Genomic DNA, 25,367 nt, shown 5'->3' with positions numbered 1-25,367 from the left:
GCTTGGTCTGCCAGATATCAGGCCCTCAGTCCTGCCGGAGGGAACCAGACTTCCTCCGACCCCAAAGACTATAGTCCAGCCCTCTTCTCCCTCAGACCCAGGAGTCCGGGTCCCCAGCCCCCCCATGGACATTTCTGCCTGTCGGGCACACTGCCGAATCCCAACACCTCTCGTCCTTGTGCTGGCATCCCTCCTTCCTCACATCCGGAAGTTCGGGCCCCCACCCAACTCCTCCCTCAGACCCGGGACTCCAGGTCCCCAGCCCCCTCCTCCCTCGGATCCAGGAGTTCGGGGCTCCAGTTTGAACTTTCCACTCCCCTAAATCCGACTCCTGCTGCTGCGTCAGGGAAAAAATAAGCGACAGGTGGCACCTGCCCGCAAGCCTGGGTCGCGACCACCTGCTCCCGCTGCTCAACCGGCGCCCCTCTCCAGGCACCTGCTTCTGTCAGTCCGCCCGCCGCTGCCCCGCCCGACCCCGCAGCCCCAGGACGCGGAGGAGGAGCGACCCAGGGAACCCCGACGTTCGCCCCGCCCCAGTCCCTCCCAGCCCGTGCTCCCGCCCCTTCTCAGGGTCCCAGGCGGGTCTCGTGTCTCCCCCACCCCGCCCCGCCCCATTCCACAGGCTCCTGGCACGCCCTAGAAAGGGGTGTCCTAGGCGGTCCCAGGCTGGTGGGGCGGACCCTGCGGCCTGCAGCCTAGACCGGGGGACTCAACCCGCTCCAGAGCACTGCTGCGCCGAGCTCACCTGGTGAGAAGCCCCTGGGATGGGGGTGGGGGGATCCCACCTTAACTCTTCTGTCACCTCTCTGGTCCCAGTCCCTTCCTCACAGACCATGGTGGCTGACACCCACCCACGCAGGTGGCAAAGACCCTTCCCATTCCGCAGGAACGTACCAGGTCCCTTTCCCTTCTTGATCAAGGGTGTTGGATTCTAGTACCTTCAGAATATTGAGCTGTGCCTTCACCCCGTGGGTGAAGGGTCTCCCTTCATAGATCCCAGTATTTCCTCCCCCAGGCTCCAGGAATTGGGGCCCTCAACCAGGATTCCGGGCTCCCAGGCCCTCCTCCCCCAAGTTCTGACTCAAGGCCTCTCCTATCCCTAAGCCCCCAAGGCCCTTTCCCTGCTGTCTTCACATGGAGGGACAGCCTCCTAACCTCCACTCTGACCCTCCTCCCATGGGGGCCCTGTCCTCCCCTCAGTCCAGGTCCCCATCACAGACTTGGCAATGACTCTCGTGACTTCCTCTCAGCGCTCCCAAATCATTCGTTCCAAGTTCAGATCTGGTGAGAGCCTTCTCTCTATGTATACAGGGAAGGGGTCTTCTGGGGTCCTGGGACTGAAATACTCCTGGGTAATGTGTGTGGTAGGAGAGGTGGGAGGGGGTCTGTGGGACCCACAAGGCGAGTGTTTTCTGGGCAAAAGGTCATTTGTGTATAAAAGAGGCCCAAGCAAAGGGGCTGAGTTTTGGGGGCTCAAGGAGGGTGCAAATGGCCAACGCGATGTTCCTGTAAACAGTGAGGAGTGGGTGTCTAGGGGCGGGTTTGCAGATCAGGTATTGTAAAGGAGCAGGGGCTTAAATGGACATGCATGCCAAGAGGAGGAGTGCACAGAGTGGGGACTTTGGAGTGGGCAGTGTGGGAGTGTTGCTGAGGGGACAGTGCACTGTAGCAAACCTTGAGCGTGCAAAGGTTGTATTTTAGGTCCCAATGCAGACCGGAAGCGTGCAAGGGAGTGTGGCACTGGATATCAGTTCCTCAGTAGGCCAAGGGCATACGAGCATGCAAATGGATATGCTGGGTGGGTACAAAGACACCAGTCCCCAAAGTACAAGGAGTGTGCCAGACAGTGCGCGTGCAATGTGCCCAGAGAGACCCCTGCTCCAGAACCGGAAGCCAAATCCTGGATGTGCAAAGAGGTGTCAGTAAGGCTGGGTGGGTGCCAAGGCAGAGTGAGCCAAGGAGGAAGTATGTGCAAGTGCCCCAGAGTGGCTCGGGTCCCAGACCAGAGCCCAGGGAGATGCGTGTGCAGAGGGAGTGAGTGTGGGGAGGCCCCAGGGCTACACAGAAGGAAGCAGGCTTGTGCAAACGGGAGTGCATGGACGAGAAGAGGTGAGGTGCCCACAGGTCGGGCTGCCAAGATGGCGATCATGCCTTGGATGGGGGTGGGCACATGCTCACGAAGGGGGCAGGTGGAGCTGGGGGCAGGGCTGGCTCCTGGTTCCAGAACAGCTCTGGCAGGGAGCAGGGAGCAGGCGGGAGGCCCGGGAGAGGGAACAGGCTGCCGGCCCACCCGCCTGCATGGGGTGTGTAAGGGGGCTGGGCATGCAGGTCCTGCCAACTGCAGCTCACACGGCCTGCCAGCCCAGGCTCCTGGACACTCCCTTCCCGCCTTTCTCCTCCCACCCCCTCCTCCCTCCATAGTCCTTCAGCTTCGGATCCACAGACGGTATCAGGACCCAAGTAAGTGTGGGCCCTGCGAAGGAGGGGATGGATGGATGGAGACCCACCACGGGGTGGGGGGGATGCCTGGGAGTGCAGCTGCCAGATGTCAGGCACTGATTCCCGAGCCCCAGCTCCTATACCAGGGATACCCCTAAGTCTGATCCTGTCCCTTCCCGAGGACCCCAGAGTACAGGTTCCTGGCTCCCCCACCCCCCTCATAGCTCTGCTTCCTTCTCTATGACTTTTCCCACTCCGACGATATACATGAGTCCAGATCCCGTTTCCTTGGAGAGGACAGGCATCCCAGACTCCACACTTGGCATGCACTCGAATCTCAGGATGTGGCTTTCGGCTTCTCCCGAGTGCTGGCCGCACAGCTGCTCCAGCAGAAACCCCAAAATCTGTTGATCCTCAGCCACCACACCCCTTAGTGACTGAGGACATGATTCCTGCCTTTCTGGAGAATATAAAATTCTGGAACCTCTGCCCTGAGATCCAGGAGTCTGGGCACCCACCTCCTAATGCTGGGTTTCCCTCCCACATTGGGGGAGGAGAGTTGGCGGGGTGAGGGGAGGATGGGGGGTGGCTGAGGCCTCCAGGGCCCTCCTTTCCATACAGTGTTATCCCTCCCTGCCCGGCTTCCTGTCTACAGGCCTTTCCGGGTCCTTCACTGCCCCTCCAGTCTTGGATCCAGATCCCTGGGTCTCAGCCACAGACCCCGCTCTGGCTCCTCGAGCTCCAGCCCCAGTCTCCTGCAGGGGCCCCAGCCCTTTCCTCTTCAGCCCTGGGGACCTGCTTCTTGAATCAGAATACTGCCCTTGGAGGTCCCTGAAGGTGAGTCTCCAATGAGTGAGGAGAAGTACCCCGGAGAGTCTAGCTAGCATTGGTCGTCCTTGCCGTTGCCCTCTTGGCTTCTTTCTGGTGATGCCAAGCGGACGCCATGCTTTGCCTGGCTCTCTGAGGCAGGACAGTGGGGCCAGAGCTGAAGCATATGACATCACACCCACTTTTTCAGGAGTCCCCCAAGATCTCCCAACATTGGAGAGAGCCCAAGCCAAAGGGGAACTTGACCTACCACCAGTACATGCCCCCCGGGCGGAGACAGGGGTCCAGGGTAAACCCCCAGGCCAAAGGGTTGGCCCTGGGTCCCCTAGGACCACCTCTATGGGAAGGGACAAAGTCACAGCAGCCACCTCCCAGGTATGATCCCTGGTTTTGTTCTCTGGGGGAAAATTCAGGCTCCCCATCCTCCTCCCTCAAACCCAGAGTCCAAGAGCAGGGGAGTCCAGCCCCCAAACCCTTTCTCCCCCACGATTCGAAAGTCCAAGTTCCCAGTCCCTCTTCCTTCAGTTCCCCGGGAGTCCTGGCTTCAAACCCAAGAGATTGCCCATGCACAGGAATTAGCCTCTCTCTCTCTCTTTTTTTTTTTAAAAGATTTTATTTATTTATTTGACAGAGAGAGAGATCACAAGTAGGCAGAGAGTCAGGGGGAAGCAGGCTCCCCGCTCAGCAGGGGTGCTGAGGCAGATGTGGGGCTCGATCCCAGGACCCCGATGGCACGACCTGAGCCAAAGGCAGTGGCTTAATCCACTGAACCACCCAGGTGCCCCAGGAATTAGCCTCTCTTTCCTCTTCACAAGCCCCTGCCTTTGAGGACCCTGGAATGCCCCGTCTCTCTCCACCCCCTTTAACCTCTGATTCCCCCCTCACGACTACGCCAGGATGAAGCCCACTGCCCTCACTCCCTCCCCACCTGGAGTCCCCAGCCCCTTGCCCCCTCCACACAAGTTGGAACTCCAGACCCTTAAGCTGGAGGAGCTGACGGTGAGTGTGGGGAATAACTTCCCAGGCTGGCCCTCTCCCTCGGTGGGTACCCACAGTTCTAACCCCGCAGCCTCTGCCCCATCGGAGACCCAGGAGCCTGGATGCCCAGTCCCTGGTTTCCAAATGTCAGCCCCAGCTCCCGCCTGCGCCCCGGAGCCCTCCCAGCAAGGCCTCTTCCGCCCCCCACCCCAGGTCTCAGAGCTCCGGCAGCAGCTGCGCCTTCGGGGCCTCCCTGTGTCGGGGACTAAGTCGATGCTCCTGGAGCGCATGCGCAGCGGCGCCCTGCCCCGCGAGCGGCCGAAGCCGCGGCGCGAGGACCGTCCAGCGGACGCTCCCTGGCCGCGCCTCAGGCCCAAGGCTCTGGGAGCCGTCCGGAGGCAGGGCTCGGTGAGGGCGGGGCTACGCGCGTATGGACCAGTGAGGAGAAGACAAAGCGGGACGGGGCGGGAAGTCGATAGAAGGATAGCCAATGAGGTGCGGGGGGCGTGGCTAAGAGCCAAATGGGAGGATCATAAGGGAAGAGAACCCAATGAAAGAATACTGGGCGATGCCGGAGGGGGGCGGTCGACCAGCCAGCGGAGGGCTCGGAGGAGACCAGGGGGTGGAGCCACAGCTGCGAATGGGTGGGGTTGCTCCCGGTGGGCGTGGCTTATGGGAACTCTTCGCGGTTCTAGCTCAAGCCAAGCGCAAACTCTCACGCTCCGCCTCCTGCACGTGCCCCGGAAACCCCTGCTACCGCTGCGGGTCCGACTCCCGCTCCGGCTCCGGCCTCGGCTCCGGCTCCGGCTCCGGCTCCGGCTCCGCTTCCGGCTGCGGCTCCGGCTGCGGCTCCAGCACCGACTCCTCCCGCCTCACTGCCCACAGCGGCCCTGACGCTGGAGGAGGAGCTGCAGGAAGCCATCCGCAGGGCGCAGGTGAGCGAGAGCGGGCCAGGGGTCTCGGTCAGGATGGGACGGGATCCCGGGCTCACGCCGCTTCTGCCCATCTGCAGTTGCTTCCGAACCGGGGCATTGATGACATCCTGGAGGATCAGGTGGAGCCTGAGGGTAAGAGTCGAACTCCTAGATTTGGGGGAGGAGGAGGCTGAGGTTCTGGAGTCCTAGGGCACGGGAGGAAGGAGTTAGGGTCTAGAGTCCTGGGTTCTAGGGAGGAGTGGGCTGGGGACTTGGATTTCTGGAAACAAGTGGGGTCCGGATCTCTACCTTCCTAAGCTCACACTCCATCCCTTCTCCTGCAGACCCGCTGCCCCCCATCCCGTTGGACTTCCCAGGCTCCTTCGACGTGCTGTCCTCCTCCCCGGATCCTGAAGACCTCTCATCTGTCTTCTCTTCCTCGCTTCCGTCCCCCACAAACTCCCCGTCCCCCTCTCCCAGGGGCCCCACAGACTCCTTGGACTGGCTGGAGGCTCTGAGTGGGGGTCCCCTGCTAGGCTGTGGCCCCCCAGCCCCCAGCATCTTCTCTGCTGACTTATCTGACTCCAGTGGAACCCGGCTGTGGGACCTGCTGGCGGATCCATGGTGATGGGTGCTGTGGTTTCCAGGGATGGAGAACTGGTGGGGATGGGAAGTCACTGAGACAGACTCTCAAAGGAGGGGGTCGGACAACCGGCAGAGCCCCTCCCACCACAGACACAGAATCAGAGCCACCTCTCATCCTCACCGGGCGCCCCCCAACCGCTGCTGACATGCTAACCGCCTGACTTTCCCCTGCCTGACCTCCATGTGATCCCCTCCATGGTTGTGTGGTTGGGGACCGTGACGTGTCATTTGCTGCTGGCCAGAGCAAACAAGCTGCCTGCTGCTTCCTTCAGAGACCTCCTGGATGTTTTTGTTCCCTAGTGCTGCCAACTAGATGGGAGTCTGGAAGGTGGTCTGTATTTTTTGGGTGCAGGAGAGAAGGCTCACTCACAATTTCATGGGTTGACCAGTTCAGCAAGGTGATTCTCCAGCATCATATGTCTAGGGCTGCAGTCGCGTAGGGTCCAAGAGGGCTGGACCGTTCAAGATGGCTCAGACGTGGCTGGCTCCTTGGCAGGAATGGCTAATAGGCTGGAGCCAGATGGGCTGTGGTCTCTCAGACAGGGTAGCTGGGTTCCCTACACAGTAGCTCAGGGTCTCCAAAGCAAGCATTACTCTTGATGGGAGCAGAAGCTGCCAGTGTCATAAAGACCGAGCTTGGGACTGGTCCTGTGTCACGTTCACTACACTCCATTTGCTAATGCAAGTTGGGCTGGCGGGTTATGCGAGGGGGGGGCTACACAGATGTATGCGTCTTGGAGGCATGGTCATTGGGGACCATATTTGGAGACTCCACTACACCCCTCTGGTCAGTTTGAGGCCGTGGGTCATGAGGAGAGGGTGGGGCGTAGACTGCTGGGCACCTTGAACCCCAGGGCATTCCTGGGAGGAAGGTCACAGAGGAAGCCCTTAGCAGCAAAATCTTGTAAAATGTACGTTTTATTATTATTCAGGTGTGGGGAAGCCAATGGATCGGAATGACCGCCATGGAAAAGATCCTTGGTTGGGGCACCTGGGTGACTCAGTCGGTTTGGGGGCAGACTCTAGATCTCAGCTCAGGTCTCGATCTCAGGGTCGTGAGTTCAAGCTCTGCATTGGGCTCCATGCTGGATGTGGAGCCTACTTTAACAACAACAACAAAAAAGGATAGTTTGTTATTCTCACAGATCCCCAAAGAAGGGGGTGTGGAAGCCATGCATGGCCACATGGGGAGGTGCCACTGTTGGTCAGGAGGCGAGAGGGGGAGAGGGGAGCCCGGAGCAAGAGCCTTTGTTGTGGTTTCCCGGCAAAAGAACAGAGGAGACAGGGTAAGCTGGCTTAAGATTGTCTAGAGTGCATGATTTCAGCTGGCTCAGGGGTGTAGGGACCATCCCTAGTTGTCTGGAACGTGGTCCTGGGGTGATGAAGCAGAGTAATCATGGTCCAGAGTACAGGAGCTCATAAAGGAAGTGGTTGGGGGTCTGGGCTCTGGATTGGTTGATTTGCACATGCAAATCATGCTCCTGGGAGAGTCCTTTATTATCCTTGGAATAGGCTAGCCCTGGGAAGGGCCATCCCTCCAGATGTCAAAGCACCAGAAATATGGGAAATAAAAAGCCATAATGAATGCAAGAGAGCACACAGAGGATGGGGGAGCTGGGTGCCCAGAGTCAGGAAGAGGGATCTAGTTCTGAGGGGAACTGTGCCCTCAGAGTTGGAAAAACAGAGCCTCGGTCTCTGCTCTGGTGAAGCTCGAACATTTGCACAGAGAAAATTCCAGCGCTGGGTGACAGGTATTCTCACGGTGGTGGAGCCATGACTCCTAGAAAGTACCAGAAGCTGTGGGGAACCGAGAGGGTGGTCAGAGGAACGGCCTGGGGAACCTTGTGAGGCCAGGGCTGCTGGAACAAAAGGGAGGTGGCGTGGCTGCCATGGCTGCCTCAATTTGGGGCTGGAGGCAGGTGGCAGCTGGGGCTTGTGGGCACCTTCCTATCAGGCTGAAAATTATTGGTAAAGGGGCGCCATCAGCGCTGGAAAGATCAGGAAGGGGTGTGGTGGGGCTTCTGTCTGTCTCCGTCTTGGCCTGACTCTGAGCTTGTGACTCTCCCCCTGTCTCCTGTGTCCAGGGGAGGAGGGCAGCTCCAGAGGGAGTCGGGGCAAGGGGTGGTGGCTAAGGAATTTTCCAGTAGGGGGAGATTTGAAAGATGTGCACAGGCTTGGGTACAGGGTACATGTTTGAAGCCAGCGCTGGAAAGGACGTGGCCTCTATACTCCCCACCACCAGTCACCCAACCCTTCACACATTCTGGTTGCTCCTTCTGGTGCCCCGGGGAGAGGACTGCACTACACCCCAGGGTTGGACCGAAGGGGGACACAGGAAGATGGGGAGCACCACATTGCCGTCCCATGAGCTCAGTGGACACATGAAAAAGACCAAGAATATATTTGAAAAATGACCAAAATTATCAATTTCCTTTCTTTTTTATCATTTTTTATTTTTTTAAAGATTTTATTTATTTGACAGAGAGAGATCACAAGTAGACGGAGAGGCAGGCAGAGAGAGAGAGAGAGAGAGAGAGGGAACCAGGCTCCCTGCTGAGCAGAGAGCCTGATGCGGGACTCGATCCCAGGACCCTGAGATCATGACCCAAGCCGAAGGCAGCAGCTTAACCCACTGAGCCACCCAGGCGCCCCTCTTTTTTTTTTTTTTTTAAGATTGTATTTATTTACTTGAGAGAGAGAGAGCGAGCATAGAAGGAGAGGGAGAAGCAGGCTCCCCATCGAGCAGGGAGCCCAACGTGGGGTTCAATCCCAGAACTGCAGGATCACGACCCCAGCCAAAAGCAGCCGCTTAACCCACTGAGCCACCCAGGAGCCCCTACCCATTTGTCTTACAGACATAATCTCCAGAAGGACACGTTGAGGAGACTGGAGAATATACTCATTTTTCTATTTCTCTTCCTCCCCTGCCCCTCCCCATTTCTCCCTCCACCCCTGTCTTTCCCTTCCTCCTCAGTCTATGTTACCATGCACCCCGCTCTGCTGCTGCTCCCAGTCGCTGATTTCCATTCCATTATTTTCCCTCTCTGCACCTCCAGGGTGTCATCCCCCCTAGCATCCAACTCCACCAGACACCCCAAGACAATCCCCCATCCACCATCATTGAGTGCAGCCCCATTACAGAGTGTGAATTTCCCTGGGGGAAACACCCCCAGGGACAGATGACACAGGGGCTGGTGGCATGGCAACCGAGAGTCTCCTCTCCTGGTCCAGATGGAGCTGGGTGGACGCATCTCTCCATCACGCTCCATGGCCTAGGGTGACCCATTTAACCTCCCTGGGCCTTAGTTTTCTCATCTTGATAATGGGGACAAGAGCAATAGTACCTTCTCCACGCGGTCGGCTGAGGATTGAATGAGTTCATGTGTGCAGAGCGCTTAGAACCGCACCTGGCGTGGGACACCCTCATGAGGCGTCAGCCGTTGTCACCGCCCCCCTGGGGTGGATTGCCTTCCATTCCTCTATCACATGGCTGCCCCCACGGGGGCCATGCACGAGGCTTCACCTGCCTTGATGTCGTCCCCTTTTTCATCCCCAGTCTGTTGGGCTGTTACCTCTTCTGAACCTCAAGTCTTGTTTATCCCTTGGGGTGGGTGATAGGGGACTTCCAGACCCCAGACAGCCTGGTGGTGAGGACCCCAGAGCCAGGGTAGGGACGGAGCAGGTGGCTAAACTGGGGGGAAAATAGGCAAATGGGAGTCTTGAGCCTGCACTCCCTGGGGGGGGGACAGGCCTCTCTCCTCCCCTTGGGATCTGGAAACCAAATTTGGGGCCAATCCTGCGTTCAGACTTTGAGCCCAGCCCCTGCCTGGTGGGGGACCCCAGAAAAGCCCATTCTCCTCTGTGCCCTCATAGAAGACCTCACTCCTATGTATTTTCCCAAGAGATATAATAACATGCCTACACAAAGATATATGGGCCAATGTTCATGAGAGTATAGCCCCAAACTGGAAATAACCCAAGTATCCACCGAATGGAGGAACAGATCAAAAGCCTGTGAAAAGGTGATGAATGATTGAAACTTGTGAGAACGTGAATGAATCTCAGATATGTGATGTTAGACATGCCTGGGTGTCTAGACACATCGGGCTCCCCACTCAGTGGGGAGCCTGCTTCTCCCTCTCCCTCTGCTATTCCCCCTGCTTGTGCTCTCTTGCTCTGCTCTAATAAATAAAATCTTAAAAAAAAATTAAAAAGGACACAGACCTATTGGATTAGGGCCCCCCTAATGATCTTGACTACATTTTAAAAAACCCTATTTCTGAATAAGTTGCATTGACAGGTCCTGGGGCTCAGGCCTTCAACATAATCCCTTCTGGGAGGCAAAATTCAGTTCCTAACAGGGGCAGCTCTAAGCAGACAAACCAGCCTCGGGTTCTTTTTTTTTTTTTTTTCTTTAAAGCTTTTATTTATTCATTTGGCAGAGATCACAAGTAGGCAGAGAGGCAGGCAGAGAGAGAGGGGGAAGCAGGCTCCCCGCTGAGCAGAGAGCCTGATGTGGGCTCGATCCCAGGACCCTGAGATCATGACCTGGGCCGAAGGCAGAGGCTTAACCTGCTAAGCCACCCAGGTGCCCCTCTTTTTTTTTTAAGATTTTATTTATTTATTTATTTATTTATTTAAGGATTTTAAATTTATTTGACAGAGAGAGATCACAAGTAGGCAGAGAGGGAGAGAGAGAGAGGGAGCAGGAAGCAGGCTCCCTGCCTAGCAGAAAGCCCGATGCAGGACTCAATCCCAGGACTCTGGGATCATGACCTGAGCAGAAGGCAGAGGCTTTAACCCACGGAGCCACCCAGGAGCCCCGATCTGTCTATCTTTTATGCCAGTACAACTTTGTCAAGATAACTTTAGCTTTATGGTGAATTTGGAAATCTGGTCATCTCATGGGTCTCTTCGCCTCACTTCCACCATGACCTCACTGGTCCACCATCATTGCTTGCTGGTAGTGAAAATCAAACCCATTCTTCAAGGCATATCTTCAATATAGTCTTCACATCGTAGCTTTCTTGGCACCGTGATACAGAATTACACACACACACACACACACACACACACACACACTTTTTATTTTTTAAGTAGGCTTGAACTCATGACCCCAAGATCAAGAGTTGCACGCGCTACCAACTGAGCCAGCCAGGAACCCCTTAGTATGCTTTGAAAGAGACTTTTGTAGGTGTCCAGGCAAAGGTGGTGGTGACTTGGATAGAGTGGTGATGGTAGAGGAAGGAAAGGTCCAATTCAGGATATATTTTGAAGGGAAAGCCAGCAGAACTTGCCGGTGGATGGAATGTAAGAGCAAGAATCTAGAGTGAGTTAAGTTTTTAGTGGAAGTGAATGGGTAGTGCCACTTACTGAGACGGGGATGGGCGGGGGAAGCTCTGGGTGGTTAGAGTTACGGGGAGATGGTGTCATGACCATCTTTGGAAATGACTGCCAATCATGATGTTGTTTTAACCGAGGACCATGAATATGTGTCCCCCAATACATTTAAAATGTACATTAAAAGAGAGAATGCCAAATGTATAGACAAAATAATTAAGGATTTATTTATTTTTGAAATAGCAAACCCTGGTCCAGCAAGCATCACCCCATTCCAGATGTATAAAATCCCATGGGGGGCACCTGACTGGCTCAGTGGGTACAACATTGACCCTTGTTCTCGGGGTCATGAGTTCATGAGTTCATATTGGGCATGGAGCCTACTTAAAAAAAATAAAATAAAAAAATAAATAGAAAATCTAAATTCGGACCGGAAATTTGAATGAGTTAAATAGAGTTACTGAGGCAGAGACCTATCAGCACAACGGGTACTGTGGCACCATTCTGTGGGTACTAAGCCAAAAGGAAAGGGCTCCAAGAGAACCATGTGGAGAGACTGTGGGGCCTGCAAGATGTGAGGTGGCCGTCAGAGCGCAAATATTCTGCGGTAGGAGGATGGGTCGTTCTTGACATTGGGTGTGACCGCTTGACTTGCTTCAGCCACTGAAACACGAGTGGCAAACTTTTTTTCTCCCATATGCTCAATTTCAGAGCATCTTCCCAATCCTTATGTTCCTTCTTACATTTTTATTTAGTTTTTTTCTTAATTAATTGATTATTTATTTGAGAGAGAGCGTGAGCACAGAGGGAGAAGGAGAAGCAGAGTCCCTGCCAAGCAGAGAACCCGATGTGGGGCTTGATCCCAGGACCCTGAGATCATGACCGGAGCAGAAGGCAGAACTGAGCCCCCCACCCATCCCCCAGTCCTAATATTCTTTAATTACCTTCCTTTCAAACCAACTCCGCACGGCCTCAGGTCATTGGCCCATGGTGAATGCTTGACTCAAACAGCATTCTGATTGAGGCATCAAGATCTTTCAAGATTGTCAGACTGGCAGAGACACTAGGAGTATCTGCTGAGCCCTTGAAATGAGACCTCCTTGGCCCACCACTACTTTTTGCTAGGACTGTCACAGTAGCCTTCTCCCTGGTCTTCACCCCTCTCTCACCCCTACAGCCCTTCCTCCACACAGCAAATCAGATTGTGTTACTCCCCTGATAAGCACCCTCTGATGGCTTCCCCTTGGTCTTAGAATAAAACCCAAAGTCCTTGCCATGGTCCACAAGGCCTTTCACGGTCGACCCTGATAACTTCTCTCCCAGCTCTTTGTCTCCGTGTGTTCCAGCCACACTGGCCTGGTTCTGCTCTCATGTATAACTAGATTCCCCCTGCCACAGGGCCTTTGCACGCGGGATCTCAAGTCAGGTGGGGACATTCAAGTTTTGCCTAGATCATGCCCAAGTCACAAAAGTGTCTGCAGATAAAGAGAATCATTGATTTAATTTCTCTCTGGCTATATCACAAATGACTCCAAAACTTCACAGCATTGAACAATTGTACTGTTATGCTCACAGACTCTGTGAATCAGGAATTGAGATAGGGCTGCTCTCTGCGACACATTGTCAGGAGCCTCAGCTGGTTGCTAGGCTGACTTGAACGACGCGTGGCAGCACATCTGATGCCCACCCTGAACTCGGAAGTTGACCTCAGCTAAGACTGCTGATTGGAGCACCCACCCGTGGCCCCAGAGTGGGGCTGGGCGTCCTCATAGCATGGGGGCTGCTTTCATGATGTTGACGACTGAGGGGAACTGTACTCCACAAAAACGCAGCGGCATGAGGCCTCCGCCAACACCGCACGGAGGAGAGAGCCCCCCGCTGACCCACCAGATTGTGGGAAATCCTAAATTGCTGTCACTTCAAGCCACTATGTTTTGTTAATCCAACCTTTGCTAGCAGGGATGCTGTTAGATGCACCACCACAGACAATTAAAAAGAACAGACTCTTTAAGTTCACTGAACCCTGCTGGGCTCTGAGTTCTCACCAGGAATCATCCTAAGCCCTAGGAAGCCAGGGTTGCAGAATTGCGGCAGGAGGTCTTAGAAGTGCACCAGCTACTGGCCAGTAGGGCAGCACTCTTGGGAAAACTGGGGAAAAGGTCCCAGGTCCGGGCAGACAAACTAGAAAACAGTGATCCCTCTGGGTGGACATGGTCCCAGGGACACGTGGCTTGGAGAGTAGGCTGTTGAGTCTCCTAGAGCTCCATCAACCCCCTTGGCCAAATGCCTTTGTGTAGCGAACAACGCACACAATTCAGGGATTCTCTGTTTTGTGTTGCGCCTTCTTCCTCGTTAGGAGCACCTGTTCTCTTTCTGCAAGCCTCCATGTCTTCCAGAGGAGGCGGATCAACTCCCCAGCTGGAGGGAGCAAAGATTTATTGATCTGAAGCTAAACCAATCCCAGGGTCTTCTTCACTTTGCCCTCTAATGGGTCAGGTGGGCACTTAACACACTTCCGGTCAATGAGATGTGCGGGGGCTGGGAGGGCAGGGTAGAAATTGCTGGAGGGCTTTGGAATTTTTCTCTCATTCTTCAAAAGGGTCCCAAGAATGAAGCTCTTTTTGCTGCCTCATGACGAGGCTGTCTGTATGTGATACCCGGCTATGTGGCAGCCCTTTTGGGACTATGAGGGAGCCAGTCTGAGAGGAGGTGACGGCAGTTGAACATGATAGATGGAACAGGGGTCGCCGATGACACTGCTGCGCTGCTGACTTAACTAACCCCAGAGATGCCCCAACTTTGGGTCCTGTTGTAGAGGACACACAAATAGGTTATTTCAGCAAGTCAGTGACTTCTGATGCAGGAAGGAAGTGTCCTGGTACACGTAACAATATGTTCCCTGTGCCTTGGGGATCTGCTCTTGGAGCCAGCAAAGGAGGAGGGGCCAAGGGCCACCTAATATCAGTGCTTGAGTAGTGGCGAGAGGTCTGCATCGATCCCAATCCACTCGGGCAGGAAGGCTGCCTCTGGCTTAAAGAGTTTGAGGAAGGGGGAGTCCGGCAGGGTGTAATTGGCTAGGTAGATGGTCTCGCCCCCTGCGAGGTAGGCGGCCCAGATTCCAAATGTCCCAATGGTCATGATGGTGTGGTTACACTGCGTGAGCAGCGCAAAGTCCTTGGCAGGGGAGTTCTCAATGCCATTGCCCGCGAACACCACGTCCCCCCGGGAGGCGTTGATGTTCTCCCGACACCAGGTCATGCCATTGCTGGAGACCACAAAGATGGGGGAGTCGTAGCGGGCCCTGAACCAGGCCAGGGCCTGCTCCAGGTACCGCCGGTCGGCGACCACGCCCTTCCACACCCGCGGCATGACTTGCACGTAGTCCCCCCGGCGCACATGGACGCCCACAAAGGTGCTTGGCTGTCTCCCATTCACCTGCAGGCCCCTTAGAAACTTCTGGGCGTCCTCCCGCACGTGGTCGTGCAAGGTGAACTCCCGCAGGATCTCGTCTCGCAGGTGGTGGTAGAAGGTCCAGGAGCAGGGGTAGCCGGTGAGGCGCACGTACTCCCCGGGGATGTGGCGGTAGCGCTCCTCCATCCAGTCGTTCAGGTGGTAGTTCTGCCAGGGGATGCGGCCGGCCGTGCTGCCGTGCAGGACCGGGAGGCTGATCCGGAAGATGGGGGCCAGCGTGCTGTGCATCTGGGCCGGGATGAAGGCCGGCCGCCCGTTCATCTTGGCCAGGGCGTACAGGGTGGCGTACTCGCCCATCTGGTTCCCCAGGCGGCCGATGGCATTGATGGTCCACATGCCCCGGGGCAGCTGGCCCGTGGGACTTTCCGTCGCCAAAACCAGGGTCTCGATGTCCCACGTGGGGCGAATCTTCGCTAGCCTTTGGTGAATGTGAAATATGGTGGAAGCCGTGAAGACAAAGAGGACGAAGTGGGCCATGGGGAAGAAGAAAGGTGCCTGACTGCTGAGCATGGCTGTCAGGGAAGGGAGAGCAAGGAATGTTAGCTGGGGGAGAGGGTAGGGGAGGTGGGGGGGGATGTTTGGAGGCCCTAGTGGGGTTCACGAATGTGCAAGGGCAGCTGTGTGTGCAGACACTGTGTGCGTGTGTGTGCAGATGGCTTTGCTGTGTGTGTGTATCCAGGGGCGTGAACACTCAGGTGCGTGTATGGAGGTGGGTCTCCAGAGGGTGGGATGGGAGTGTGTTTACATGCAGTTCATATGCTCCTGTTTACAGGATCTGACTACACCGTGTGTATTCACATACGGCGCGTGCATTGCAAGAGCGTGTGTGCACGTGCATACGGGTGTATACATATGTGGGTGGGTGTGCATTTGCATACATTTAACGGATATGTGTACGTTGTTTCGTAGCAAAGTGTCTATCTCATGTACATACATGGGTGTGTACTCTATATAATAGTGTGGACATATATACACACACATGCACACACATTATGTATATATACCTTGTATGTTTGAATGTGGATATTTACAGCCTGAATATACATACATGGGTGTCTACAGATAGGGAGTACCCTTCTTCCTACTATTTACTGGGGATCCGGTTCCTAGAGAGGTCCATCTTTGCATGCCCTGCATACCTATATTTCCCTTGAAGGGAAATGGCCCAACCCATCCTGAATTCAACCACGTGGCTTGCCTACCCTCCCAGCCACAGCCAACCTGAGCACAAGATGAACACTGGGTTCCACGGTGGCTTTGCCATTTACTGGTCACGACAGGTTGTAGGCCGGCTCTAAAAGATGAGTTGGTCAATTCTCTCTCGAATATTTTTTACTGAAAGGTCAGAAGGCAACTGGCAGGTGAAGTTGGTTTTCTTCTCCCCGGGGTGTCCGACACCCAGTTGAATTCAACAATTCAATTTGATTTTGGCATTGTCTACCTGACTTAGTATCAGATCCGAGAGGTTGAAGACTTCAGTCCCACTTCATACACCCACTGTAAGTCCTGAGTCATTCATGCTTCTTTTGACTGGTAGGTTATAAACTGACCCCCTCCTTAGGTTTGATAGTCTCCTAGAATGGCTGGCAGAACTCAGAAAGGCATTTTACTTATGTTTACCAGTTTATGATAAAGGAGACAGATGAGGGACGCCTGGGTGGCTCAGTTGGTTAAGCCGCTGCCTTCCACTCAGGTCATGATCCCAGCATCCTGGGATCGAGTCCCACATCGGGCTCCTTGCTCAGTGGGAGCCTGCTTCTCCGTCTGCCTCTGCCTGCCACTCTGTCTGCCTGTGCTCACTCTGACAAATAAATAGATAAAATCTTAAAAAAAAAAAAAAAGGAGACAGATGAATAACCAAAAGTAGTACGTAGGTAAGATCCAGAGGGAGATTCTATCTCCCTGGACCACCTGCCTGGCTCATGGCTGTGTTTGCCAACTCAAAGGCTCTCCAGAACCCATTTAGGGCTTTTATAGAGGTTTCATTATGTAGACATGCTTGATTAAATCATCAGTCACTGGTGATTAACTTAATCTTCAGTCCTTCTCCCCTCCCCAGAGGTTGGGGGCTGGAGACAGAAGTTCGAATCTCTTCAAGCTTGGTCTTTCTGGTGACCAGACCCTGAAGCTACCTAGGGCCCTGAGAAGAGTCACCTCATCAAAGCAGAAGACACTCCTATCAGCCTATCACTCAGGAAATGCCAAGGGTTTCAGGAGCCATGTGCCAGAACTAGGGACAAAGACCAAATACCATTGTAGGAGACCACAGCAGGTGATGCTGAGAGAGGCGAGGCTAGAGTGGCTGGGACAAGTCAGACGCAGGCTGAAGCAGAGGCAGCCAGTAATGGGAGGACACCTGAAGGGATGTGCAGAGACATAAAGAGAACTGGCCAAGAAAACCCAGAGAAAATCGCCTGTATATACTTATACAGCCTGTTCTTTTCAACTCTGGTTGTAACGGAAATCAGTTCCAGGAGTGGGGTGGTTGCACTGCATGGACCTTTTGAGAACACATGGGATTTACCGTAGTATCAAAGGAGGTAGGGGGCATTGAGAATTCTCCATCCAGGCCATACGAGTTGGACCAGCGATCTGTAGAGCAAAGCTGTTAATGAAGCTCCTTTCTGGGACTCCCTGAAACAAAGTAAAGGCCCCCAAAGGATAGGGGTTTGAAGATATCGTTGTTGAGCATAATCCAAACAGTTGAAAGTGGAAGAAAGCAGGGAATGAGTTGGTGCTGACTCCCCATTACGTGGCCAGAAGCAGGTCAGGACAAGTGGAACAAGCAAGATGACTTAGGATGACTACAGTTAACACTTCATTAAAGACTGCATCCAGGAATGACCAATGGGCTTTGTCATTCCACAGGCAAGGCTGGGACAACACTTGTACCATGTTGCCACAGTCAAAAGTCCAGGTTTGGCCACTGATCAACCGTGGAACTGGAAAAATGGGAATGGGGAGATGTGGGAAGAATCAGAAGAATGAGACCCTTCTGCTTCCCTAGCTCTTCCAAAGGCTTCCCTCTTCCTTCTCTGTGCACGAGAGCTTCCCAATCATTTTTTTTTAAACTCTTCCTCATGAGCAGGGTTTAATCAAAGCATATCCTGGAGGCCGTGCGCAAAGGTAGATTCAAGATGAAAGGTTTCTGGTTATCGTGGTCCAGGGCTTGGGTTCCTGGTCAAAGTATTGACTCAAGTGGCCATTAAGAAGAGAAGAGTGGGGCTAAATCAAGCAGGCGTGACCTGGTTCAACCTGGGAAGCCTTCAGAACCTGTGCAGGTGTGGTCCTTAATGATTATAGCCAATGAAAGTTGGCACGGGACCTCATATAGCAATATCCCTGTTTCTAACTCATTGCTACCATCATCACACATTAAGATCACATGCATTATCTTTCTTTCTCTAAGATTTTATTTATTTGAGAGAAAGAGAGAGAGATAGCCGTAGAGAGCATGAGCAGGGAGGAGAGGAGAAGCAGGCTCCCCACTGAGCTGGGAACCTGACATGGGGCTCCATCCCAGGACCCCAAGATCATGACCTGAGCCCAAGGCAGACACTTCACCGAGCCACCCAGGTGCTCTGCATTATCTTTCCAGAAGAAACTCCGGTTTGTCCACTAGATGCCTGGGTTTGAGTTAAACCAACTCAGGTGGGGTCTGGGCCCCTTGGGTCATCATCGGATGTTGAGTTTAACCCCAAGTGAACTCCTGGGTGGTACAACCTCCTCTTGCCCCATTCATCTTGAATGTAAAGAGCCAGAGAGGCTGGATTTGCTGAATAAAGTTCACTTCACAACCGAGCTGATGCTCAGGATTCTGTCTTCTTGGTCAAAGTTCCAGATCAGGCCCCCTTCCTCATGGCCACCAGAAGTGAAGCTTCCGCTCCCTAAGCCCAACACGGAACACGCTTTGCTCAGGGACCACAAGGACCCATAAATCTGCAGCTACCGGCACACGCTCTGGTCACAGGCTACTGACTGCAGGCTTCCACCCTCGTTAGCTGTGGGATTCTGGACAAGTAACTCCACCTTTCTGAGGATTCAAACCACCTGGCCTGAGGACAAAACCAATACCTTTTGAGATCCTCATGTACAAAGCAAACAGCGCTGTTTTGTGGGGGCTCTGGGCCAGGCACCATTTTCACACTGGTCATGGTCATGGTCAAATCTAGCATTTAGGTCCCAGAATTTGGAGGAGTCACATGTGGAGGATGGATGAGCTGGGAACCTACAAGAGGAATGAATTTCACTCCGAGGTTGGTGAGTTCTGGGACCAGCCAGGGTAGCCCCGCACCACCAGGTGTAGACATGGTGGACTAAGCTGACTTTGGCGACTGTCCCTCAGAGGAGTGGGTGAGTATGTGCGGTTGTCCTTACCCTGAGGAATGTCCGATTTTTTTTTTTTTTATGGGGATGAGGATCTGAGATAAAGCATATGTATGACAGCAACCAAAGCATAGACTGTATCAAGGAACTACATTGTTGCTTCCCCAACCCACAGACCTTGTGTGCATTGTGTGTTGGATTGTGTCTTTCTGCAGTAGGTATATTGATGCTAACTCCTTTTTTTTTAAAAGACTTTATTATTGAGGTGCCTGGGTGGCTCAGTGGCTTAAGCCTCTGCCTTTGGCTCAGGTCATGATCTCAGGGTCCTGGGATCGAGCCCCGCATCGGGCTCTCTGCTCAGTGGGGAGCCTGCTTCTCCCTCTCTCTCTGCCTGCCTCTTGACTACTTGTGATCTCTCTCTCTCTCTATCAAGTAAATAAATAAATGAAATCTTTTTTTAAAGATTTCTTAAATCTTTAAAGATTTAAAAATCTTTTAAAAAAGATTTCATTTATTTATTTGACAGAGAGACACACAGAGAGAGAGGGAACACAAGCAGGGGGAGTGGGAGAAGAAGCAGACTTCCTCGGGCCAAGCAGGGAGCCTGATGTGGGGCTCGATCCCAGGACGCTGGGATCATGACCTGAGCTGAAGGCAGACACTTAACAACTAAGCCACCCAGGCACCCAGTTGAAGGCTAACTCCTGATACTGTAGGATAGACTTTATCTGGGGACAGGGGTCTTCAGAGAAGTGACCAAGTTAAAACGAGGTCATCTTAAGGTTGACGCTAATTCAACATGACCAGTGTCTTTATAAAAAAACTAAAACAGGGCGCTCAGTTGGCTGAGCAACTGCCTTCTGCTCAGGTCATGATCCTGGAGCCCCAGGATCAAGTTCCGCATGGGAGGGGGGGGGTCCCTGCTCAGCAAGGGGTCTGCTTCTCCATCTGACCTCCTCCCTCTCATGCTTGCTTGCTCTCATTCCCTCTCTCTCTCAAATCAGTAAATAAAATCTTAAAAAATAAATAAATAAAAGCAAAACTAAAACACAGCCCATGGTATACCGTGTGATCTGTGGGCCTCTTTACTGCCAGCTCATGATGTGTGGGCTTGGGGGACGGCTCAAGAGACCCATCTGTGTCAAGCAGATTCTCCCCCTTGGGAATCTGAAGTCGGAAGCAGAGAGAAGGTGGCTGGCTGGCGGTGGGGCTGGCGGCCAACCGGCCTATTAGGACCCACGCGCAGCCATACTAAGTAAGATGCCTTACTAAGGGCCAGAGAAATCCATGAGCACAGGGGATTCGACCTGAGAATAAAAAGAGGGTCCTGAGGGAAAAATGGAAAGTATGACTGAGCCCCTGATGGCTTCCTGGTTCCTGTTTCCTCGAGGCCACCTGCACTTACATTCCTGTCTGGGTCCCAGCACGACTCCTCATGACCCCACCCTGACTCTGGGTAGAAGGAACTGTCTGGAGGCTGGGAGGCAGGAGGAAGCTGGAGAAAGATGGGCCAGTCTGGGTAGGAGGAGGGAGTGCTCCCTGCGGAGTGGCCTCGTGCCTTCTTCCCACTTGTTCTGGGTGTTTCTCTCTTCCTTTTGCCAACTAGATTGTGAGCCTTCGAAGGGCAAGGAGTCGACCTGGCTCCTCTGTCTAGTTCCGAATTTGCCAAGCACGGGACGTGGGACAACAAGCACCAAGGGAAATGCTTGTGGGAGGGCAGAAGGATGGAGGGAAGGAAAGAGGGAAGGAGAGAGGCAAGAGATGGAAAAAGAGACAGGGAAAGAGAAAGAAAAGGAACTGGACTGAGAGGAAGACAAGCACAGAGCCAGAGAGAGCAGGAGGACAGACAGACAAAGAGAGATGGAGACACAGAGAGAAAGAGGGAGACAGGGAGAGAGACAGAACAGAAAAACCACAAGAAGAGACAGAGCGAGAGACGGAAAGAGAGGGACAGAGAAATAAAGCAGGCGGGATGGACCTGCCCGCACTCAGTCCAGCTCTAGCCCCTGTTCTATCCCAATTCTTCATCTCCAAGTGAGTCCCTGTTGGGATCATTCAGTCCCAGTCTCCTGATCACACACACAGCTCCGCGAAGGAAGGGACAGCATCAGTTTTATTCCCTCTGTGTCCCCCCCAGTCCCCAGACATGGGGCTCAACACACAGTAGGTGCACAGGAAATGGATGCAGAAGGAATGTGGGTCTGTGTCCACCTGTCAGGACCCAGTCGTGCTCCATCTGTTGCTTTTCTTCCTTGCCTCAAGTGTCTGCCAACATCTCCCTGCCTTGAATTCTCTCTCTCTCTCTCTTTTTTTTTTTTTGCTTCTGAATCCATTTCCCGGCACCAAGTAGGTAAAGAAATGAATACTGGAAGGACAACCTTCACAATCAAACCTCGTAATTTCTTTTTTTTTTTTTTTAAGATTTTATTTATTTGACAGAGAGAGATCACAAGTAGGCAGAAGCAGGCAGAGAGAGAGAAAGGGAAGCAGGCTCCCTGCTGAGCAGAGAGCCCGATGCGGGGCTCAATCCCAAGACCCTGGAATCATGACCCGAGCCAAAAGCAGAGGTTTCAACCCACTGAGCCACTCAGGCGCCCCAAACCTCGTAATTTCTGAGCTCGCCCTGAATATCCCCTGGAAATACGTTGACAGCAGACAGAAAGACAAGAAGGCTAGCTCTGTTCGGTTGAAAAGGAAGACAGAATGTTCTAGAACAGAGTCTCTCTCAGCTCCCTTGGTGGTTTCCTGCTTCCTCCCTCGGGAAGAGGGAGGGTCCACTGTTGAGGGCCTAAGGGAAACACCTGCAGACCTTGGCCCCCTGTCCTTGAGCGAGGCTGCGGGGAGAGGAGGGAGGGAGGCTTACAGGGTGAAGTAAGGCCAGTGTCTGGGAGTGGGGGCAGATCTGGAGAGAAGCTCAGGGTAATGCCGTCATCAGCCTCTGGTTGGCTATATGACCTTGACCGAGGGCCTTTACTTTTCAGTGTTGTCATCTAAAACTTGGGGCTTATTGCTTTCCAGGGCTGTGTGAGCTCAACGTGGGTTCGGAAATCCGAACTGGATGCTTAAGGGCATGGCCCACTCCTGTAGGTGGTGCGAACACGCCCATTTGAAAGCAAAGGCAAAGTGAGGCTCAGGGACTAGTCAGAGAGGGGCCTGGGGGGCAGTGCTGGGGAAAGGCCAGAGCTGGGGCGCAGAGCTGGGCACAGGGAGTCTGGGAGAGCGGCTAGCCCGCCTGACACCCGTGGGGAAGTTTGGGGGAACGCCAGCAGCCAACCAGCCAGCCTCTAGGAGAGGCTTAATGGAAAACCCGGCTGCTTGGGGCAAGTGGGAGGAACCTGCTTTCCCCACCACACCCCCTTCCTGGAAGTCAGAAAGTGCACCTCGCTATCGGTCCTGAGTACCTGCTCACGCAACTTGCGGCCAGCCAAGGAGGGAGGGGCAAGAGGAAGGGTCAAGGAGCGCCGGCAGGGCTCAGTCAGCTCCGCTCACGTCCTGATCCCGGGGTCCTGGAATCGAACCCCGTGTCTGACTCCCTGCTCAGTGGGGAGCCTACTTTTCCCTCTCCCTCGGTCCCTCGGCTCTAGCTCGTGCTCGCCCCCTCTTGCTCCATCTCAAATAAATAGGTAAAGTCTTTAAAAAAAAAAAAAAAGGAAAAAAAAAGAAAAAAAAAAGAGGAAGGGTCAAGATCCCTTCCTTCATCCGGGTCACCTGGCTGCTATCCCTTGGGCGATTGCCCCAGGCCGAGTGGAGAACAGAGAGGGGCCCCAACTTTGAAGAAGGAGCCCAGCCTCCAGGTCCCTCGGAAAAATGGGGCCACCAATATCTATCCGTAATTTCTTTTAAACTCTCGGTCTCAAGTTCCAGGCTGAACCTAGTCCTCTCCGTCCTCCCCCCGTCTGGAGCCTGGCCCCCTCCTCAACTCACCGCCCTCCCCGGGCTTCCCACCCCCATCCAGCCAGGCGTTGCCACCAAGAAATAACTCCGTGTCCCATGTCCCAAGGCCCAGTGGTCACACCCTGTGATTTGCGTGTCTGGTCCCCCCCGCACGGAAAGCCCTTCCCTACCCCTCCCCAGCCTCTCCCCCAGGTAAGCCCAGATCACCCAGTTTAGTCCCCTCCCTACCGCTCTGGGCACTGCTGGTTTGTCCTGTCCTTCCCACAGCCCGGAATTCACACTGTAAGCACTTCTCTGGGGAAGGACTTGGAACACAGAAGTGAGGCCACCACTTTTAAGCCCCCACCGTGATTCCCAGGACTGGGACGGAAGGTGTGACTCCGGAGCCAGGGATCCCTGGGGCCACGGTGGGCGGGGAGGGGGGGGAGTTGGGGACTCTGAGGACCCCTGGGTCCTGTGGTTGGGTCCTGCGTCCCTCCCGGAGATGGGGGAGCAGACCCTGAGAAGCGACCAGGAAATCAAGTACTACAGGTATGCACAGTGATTCTCAGGTAGGTTCCAGGAAACGAGTGATAGAGGGAGGGAGCTGGCAGCTTGGGGCGGGGGAGGGGAGAGTGGGGGGGTGATGGAGGACAGTGGAGGGTGATGGAGGAGGGTGGGGGTTCAGGTAACAGATCTGCTAGGAGGGAAGGTGAGGGTAGGCCAGCGGGGAGGCGGCTGGGGGGCTGGAGGCGGGTGGGGGGAGGGGCGGGCGCCTGGGCTGTGAGGGATGGACCCTCTCTTTTTGGAGACTCAGGGGAGGGCGCATCCCAGAGGGGGTAATCCCTGAGTTCAAGTATGTCCCAGCTCCTGCCCCGTGCGCGCGCGTGCTCTCGCCCGCATGCTGGGGGTCGGAGAGAGCCCCCCACCCGCACCGTCTCTCACCTGATTCTGGCTGCAGGAATTGGGGTAGCCGGCGATGTGGCTGCTCTGCGAGCAGATCAGGGTGCTTCAACCCGTGAGGTCGAGTCCTCACTCGGAAATCTGACCTTCCCAGCACTAGTGTCCGGAAAACCCCGCCCAGGATCTACCTGGCCTCCCAGGGCAGTAGGGAGGCGGGGTGAGCTGGGCTTGGGGAGCCAGGTGTGCCCGGAGCTCCGCCTCCTCCCTCCCCACGTGACCGCTGGGAAGTAGGCCAGGAAGACCCTCGGGAGGTGGAGGACTGAGGCCCCATGGGTCAGCCTCTTCCAGACTCAGCCCTGTCAGGGTCCTGCTTTTATTTATTTCGGCAACAACGGGAGCGTTTGCGTGGTCTGTCAGCCTCATTCCGTCTTCACAATTCCGTGACGTCGACCCTCTCAGGAACCCTCCAGTACTGAAGGGGATACCGAGGCACAGACAGGGGAAGTAACTTGCTCAGGGTCGCACAGCTAGGAAGTCAGAGAAGCCAGAATTCCGATCCAGGCAGGCCAGAATCTTGGAAAACACCTGGCAAATACCAACTCTTCTCACTTTCCCTGCTTTCAGAGAAGATTCTCAGGAACCCAGAATCCCGTAATAGTACATCGGGCGGGCCAGGCTATGCTGGTCTACCGCTGCCAAAATCAAATGCCAAGATCGAGGAGGAATTTTGCCGGGGAAGGAATGAGGCAGGCACCTCCAGAGCGCCCCCCCCCCAACAATCCTAACATTGAAACAGGGTCGAGCAGCCCCTCCCGGTCCCTCAGTGAGGCGACAGGAGGCTTGCTGCACCCTCCGTAAATCTCACAGTCCACGCCTTCGCTGCAAAATAAGAATCCGAATCTGATCAAGTCTCCGGGGTGAGTGCCAGCTTCCAGAAAACCAGAAAACAGGAGGATAGAGTTGCCCCGTGAATGGACACCGTGAGGGCATCAGGAGCCAAATCCAGAGTGTGGGACTGTCTACAGGACCACGTGACCCAGTTTCCCTGACTTTAGGAAAAGAAGGAAAAAATGAAGAAGCAAGGGGAGCCTTATAATATATGCAGAGCAGATCTTGGGCTCAGAAATGTATAAACGGATTTTTTAAAAATCTGTATGGATGTCTGACCAGATACCTGAAAGTCACGGGGGTGCGGGACACGTCTGTCCTATGTCATCTTTAGCAGCGTTGATCCTCAGTCACTAAGTGCTGCAGTAACATCAGACAACCACTGTGACAACTAAAAATCCCTCCTAGATGCCCAGAATGCCCCCCACCCGGGACAGTACTCCCCGATTGAGGATAGCCTTGTACCCCTTCAGCAGGACAAGCAGCTGGTAAATGCTTAGCAACCAGCTCTGGGCTGGCGGGGGTGGGGGTGGTGGGAATCCCTGCTAAGTAGTGTTTGCCAATTTCCACGGTGTAAAGACCCCCCCCCTCGCCTTCTTCCCCCCCATTCATCTTCGGTGCTTCTGATTGGGGCATGGGCACACCTCCGACATACTGGGGGTCAGGTTCTGGACAACCACCGTAAAGTAAATATCGTGGGGTGCCTGGGGAGCTCAGTTGGTCAAGCAGCTGCCTTTGGCTCAGGTCATGATCCTGGGATTC

General features: G+C 54.4%; 2 protein-coding genes across 3 annotated transcripts; one reads left to right on the top strand and one right to left on the bottom strand.

Moving 5' to 3' along the window:
• Window positions 1-58: 58 nt before the first annotated feature.
• On the top strand, window positions 59-6,075 carry MAMSTR (MEF2 activating motif and SAP domain containing transcriptional regulator). Of its 2 annotated transcripts, none has more exons than XM_032839396.1 (10): window positions 59-748; window positions 1,206-1,284; window positions 2,422-2,460; window positions 3,095-3,276; window positions 3,458-3,642; window positions 4,164-4,266; window positions 4,459-4,653; window positions 4,941-5,180; window positions 5,258-5,312; window positions 5,504-6,075. In XM_032839396.1, the coding sequence occupies exons 2-10, from the start codon at window positions 1,227-1,229 to the stop codon at window positions 5,785-5,787; spliced, it is 1,341 nt and encodes a 446-aa protein (XP_032695287.1). In that variant the 5' UTR covers window positions 59-748; window positions 1,206-1,226; the 3' UTR covers window positions 5,788-6,075. The 2 variants fall into 2 exon arrangements, with proteins under 2 accessions (XP_032695287.1, XP_032695286.1); XM_032839395.1 differs by having other exon boundaries at window positions 1,201-1,284.
• A 7,790-nt stretch (window positions 6,076-13,865) lies between these two features.
• Window positions 13,866-24,033, bottom strand: LOC116856118 (galactoside 2-alpha-L-fucosyltransferase 2). The gene is made up of 2 exons (XM_032839392.1): window positions 23,760-24,033; window positions 13,866-15,127 (listed from the first exon to the last, which is right to left on the bottom strand). Exon 2 carries the CDS (start codon window positions 15,123-15,125, stop codon window positions 14,106-14,108), a length of 1,020 nt encoding a protein of 339 aa, XP_032695283.1. The 5' UTR covers window positions 15,126-15,127; window positions 23,760-24,033; the 3' UTR covers window positions 13,866-14,105.
• Window positions 24,034-25,367: the final 1,334 nt, after the last annotated feature.

The sequence above is a fragment of the Lontra canadensis genome, unplaced genomic scaffold, assembly GCF_010015895.1.
Source record: "Lontra canadensis isolate GAN:19392208 unplaced genomic scaffold, GSC_riverotter_1.0 scaffold107, whole genome shotgun sequence".
NCBI lineage: Eukaryota > Metazoa > Chordata > Mammalia > Carnivora > Mustelidae > Lontra > Lontra canadensis.
Note: the sequence above shows the minus strand (reverse complement) of the source record. Positions and strands in the feature narration are given on the sequence as shown.

Excerpts from the sequence above, each read along its gene's own strand:
- LOC116856118 (XM_032839392.1), bottom strand. The coding sequence starts at position 15,125 with ATGCTCAGCAGTCAGGCACCTTTCTTCTTCCCCATGGCCCACTTCGTC.
- MAMSTR (XM_032839396.1), top strand. The coding sequence starts at position 1,227 with ATGACTCTCGTGACTTCCTCTCAGCGCTCCCAAATCATTCGTTCCAAG. Across the intron at positions 3,277-3,457 it reads GCCCTTGGAGGTCCCTGAAG|GAGTCCCCCAAGATCTCCCA; the intron begins GTGAGTCTCCAA and ends CCACTTTTTCAG. Across the intron at positions 3,643-4,163 it reads TCACAGCAGCCACCTCCCAG|GATGAAGCCCACTGCCCTCA; the intron begins GTATGATCCCTG and ends CGACTACGCCAG.